Source organism: Nanorana parkeri, unplaced genomic scaffold, assembly GCF_000935625.1.
Source record: "Nanorana parkeri isolate BGI_ZX_2015 unplaced genomic scaffold, ASM93562v1 scaffold1452, whole genome shotgun sequence".
Lineage (NCBI taxonomy): Eukaryota > Metazoa > Chordata > Amphibia > Anura > Dicroglossidae > Nanorana > Nanorana parkeri.
Window position 1 is genome coordinate 42022 of NW_017307720.1, and position 3001 is coordinate 45022.

General features: G+C 54.6%; 1 protein-coding gene across 1 annotated transcript in view; it reads left to right on the top strand.

The window, feature by feature from the left end:
* Positions 1 to 3001, top strand: part of ITGA10 (integrin subunit alpha 10) — a 42208-nt gene that overhangs the window by 8396 nt on the left and 30811 nt on the right. Inside the window, exons 2-4 of the mRNA XM_018570072.1 lie at positions 85 to 196; positions 1460 to 1569; positions 2566 to 2654. Coding sequence (XP_018425574.1) covers positions 85 to 196; positions 1460 to 1569; positions 2566 to 2654 — 311 coding nt within the window. The remainder of the gene's footprint in view (positions 1 to 84; positions 197 to 1459; positions 1570 to 2565; positions 2655 to 3001) is intronic.

Sequence of the window (3001 nt, forward strand, 5' to 3'; positions counted from 1 at the left end):
CTGTGTGCTGTCATGTCCATCCTCTGTGGCGACCTGTATGGCACATGTCGGAGGTGTATTAATCCCGCCTTCCCTCTTTTTCAGACCTCCTCGCGGCTTTCAACATCGACGCCAAGCGGCCTCAGGTGTTCCGCGGCCCGGAAGAGGCTCAGTTCGGCTACGCGGTCCTCCAGTATGAAGCCGAGGGACAGAAATGGTAAACCGGTCCTCAACTGCCTGTTTCCTGGCTGCCATTCTGATCCTTTGAGAGCGCAGCAAACCTTCATCAGTGCGGCGGGGGGGGAAGGTAGAAAGTACTGATGCCAGAGGATCACCATGACTGGAAAGGGAGACTGCCGTTGTTGCCCTTGGCTGTGGTCTGGTTGTCGTGCTGATCCTCCGACTTCAGTATTCGGAGACATCTGTGAATCCAGAACATCCGGCTTTCCACATCTGCATCATTGTTAGCTAGTCAGGGGTGCCCATTTATTGAAGCCCAAGGATCAGCATGGGGGGGAGGGGGTAACCAGTGGAGGGGGGGACATGCGTCAGTAAAACAAACATGTCAGTCAGATGGCCCATAGACAGCCCAGGCCCTCCTGCAGGGACGTCGCCTGTAAGTAGAGTGAAGCTGATCACCTGTTCTCACGGTAAAGTCGCCCCCACGAGCCGGCGATCTCTGGAAAAGCCGTTTCCCCCCTTTTTACAAGACAGTGTTACATTTCACCTCCCCCGCCAAAGGCGTCTGCCAGGGGCTCCTCGTTATCCGGGTCACATCTCAGGTCCCTGGGGGGGCCTCCAGCTGTAAAGGGAACCTGTCAAGGGAGCTGCTGTGCCAGGCTGTCATCCCGATCCTTGAGTATTGAATGACTGACCCGGAGCAAGCATGCAGACACAGAACAGAACATGACTACACAACTACCCCCCCCCGCCCCCTCCCATGCCCACTGCTCCTCTCTGCCAGTGCAAGTCAACCAGTCAGCCATGACTGGCTCACAACCATTGGCTCCTTACAAAGGCTTTGATCTCAGCGGCCAATAGACAGACAAAAGGAAAGTCAATAACAACAATACAAGCGATGGAAATACGGAACAGCAAAAGCTGTTTTCATTAATGTGCCCCGTCGGGAGCTCCGACCTCTGGTCTGTTTTAGCCATCGAAGGTTTTAACGAGAGAGCCATCGGGTGTTTTGTGCATCCAGAGGAAGGCGGGGGGAAGGGAGAGCCGGTGAAATGTTACACGCCGGCGCCTGGGATCGCTTAGGAAGTCATCAAAAAGGGAAAGTGAAGTGTCGCCAAGTCACCATTCTCTAGCCACTTTCCCGCCTGCGCATTTGCTGTTCCATGTTTCCAGGGAGGAGAAATGAAGGGGCCGTGGCTCCACCTGGGAGCACTGTGAAAAGCCTGCTGAATTATGTAGGCTCATGCGATTCATCAGCCAGCGTTGCCCTTTAATTTGTTTGTTGTCTCTCACCGCGCAGGGTGCTGGTCGGGGCCCCGTGGGACGGGCCGGACGGCAGCAGGCAGGGGGACGTCTATCGATGCATGGTCGGCGCCCAGAGCAACTCCACCTGCGCTAAAGTCAACCTAGGTAAGTCCCTTTAAGAACTCCCCTCCCCCACCGCCCTCCACCGGCGACATCTTTAAAGGAGACCTCCGGGTCCCCCTCTCCTCTCTGGTGCAGCCCTCAGGATCCCGATCCATGACCTACTGCCTGACTTTTCAGAGGGGGTGACACCAACATGACTGTCGGTCATTATGGTGTCACCCGGTGCAGGCCACACCCCCCTTGTGACCTCACTGCTCCAGCATACCTGATCCTAATATAAGTTCCAGGTCAGTGAGGATGGAAGCCAGAGGATCGATGTGACAGCCCGGCTTCTATACCCGAAATCACAGACCTGCAGTTCTATCACGTCCACTTTAAAGGGAACCTGTCACAAAGCTGAGCAGCCACAGAGCGAGTTGTGTGAAGGATCCGGAGGGACAGACAGAATACCTGCCGGTCTGTTGTAGTTTCCCTCTTCCTGTTCTATTGACCCCCGTTTCTCATGGGTGTCACCAGGACATGAAATGAGACCAATCTGCCTAATGGGGACACAGACAGAAATAAAATGGCGGGCGAAGTATAGCTGGACCTTATTGGTGGTGGGTGATCTGTGGCAGTTGACTGACGGGGGTGTCTTCAGTTGGGTCCCTTTTAGATATGGAGGTGGTTGAGGGGCGCTGAAAATAAAAGTCTTGTCTATTGTTATATGTTAATATGTAAAACAGGCAAAAGACGACGCGTTTTGGGGGATTTAGGCTCCTCCCTTAGCCCTGAAGATGGAGACTCCGCCCCCTGAAATGCGTCAGCTATCTTTATTCTCTTTTATATAACAATATGCTGCTGAGGTTTATTTATGACGCGCTCCTCCTACCAGAAATAAAAGCCTGGTGGGGCGTCTGACCCTCGCCCGCTCCATCTTAAACCACAAGACCGCTTTGAGTGGGGGTGGGGTTTTCACGGCGGGTAGAGGCCGTCCCTCCTAATCTCATCTCCTTCTTCTTTCCTTCCCATCATGCCTCGCCCCGGCCACGTCTCCAGGTGAACAGGCTCTCCGCAACGTCTCCAAGCACATGCAGAACATGCATTTCGGGATGGCGCTGACCCAGGACGCACGTGGCGGCTTTGTGGTAAGACTCGCACACACATGTACCGCCATCTCGCGGGCCGTAGAGTCGTCTCCACGCTCCCCCTAAACCAAATTCAGGTTCTGCCACGGAACAGCTGCTTCAATCTGAAGCTTCTCGCGCAGGTTTCTTGCTGCTGGACAGGTCCTCTTGAATGTACACAGACATATATAACACGGATGGGAGACGGCGTAGAGGGGGATGTTTCAAAGCGCCTGGTTTAGGGGTTAACATCGGGGGAAGGGCATTTTTGCGGTGACATGAAAAAGCGCGCTCGCCGCCATCCGGAGACAAGACAAGCATCCCGTGACCGCGGCCAGGTGAGACTTCCGCCGAGTGCCGGGTAAACA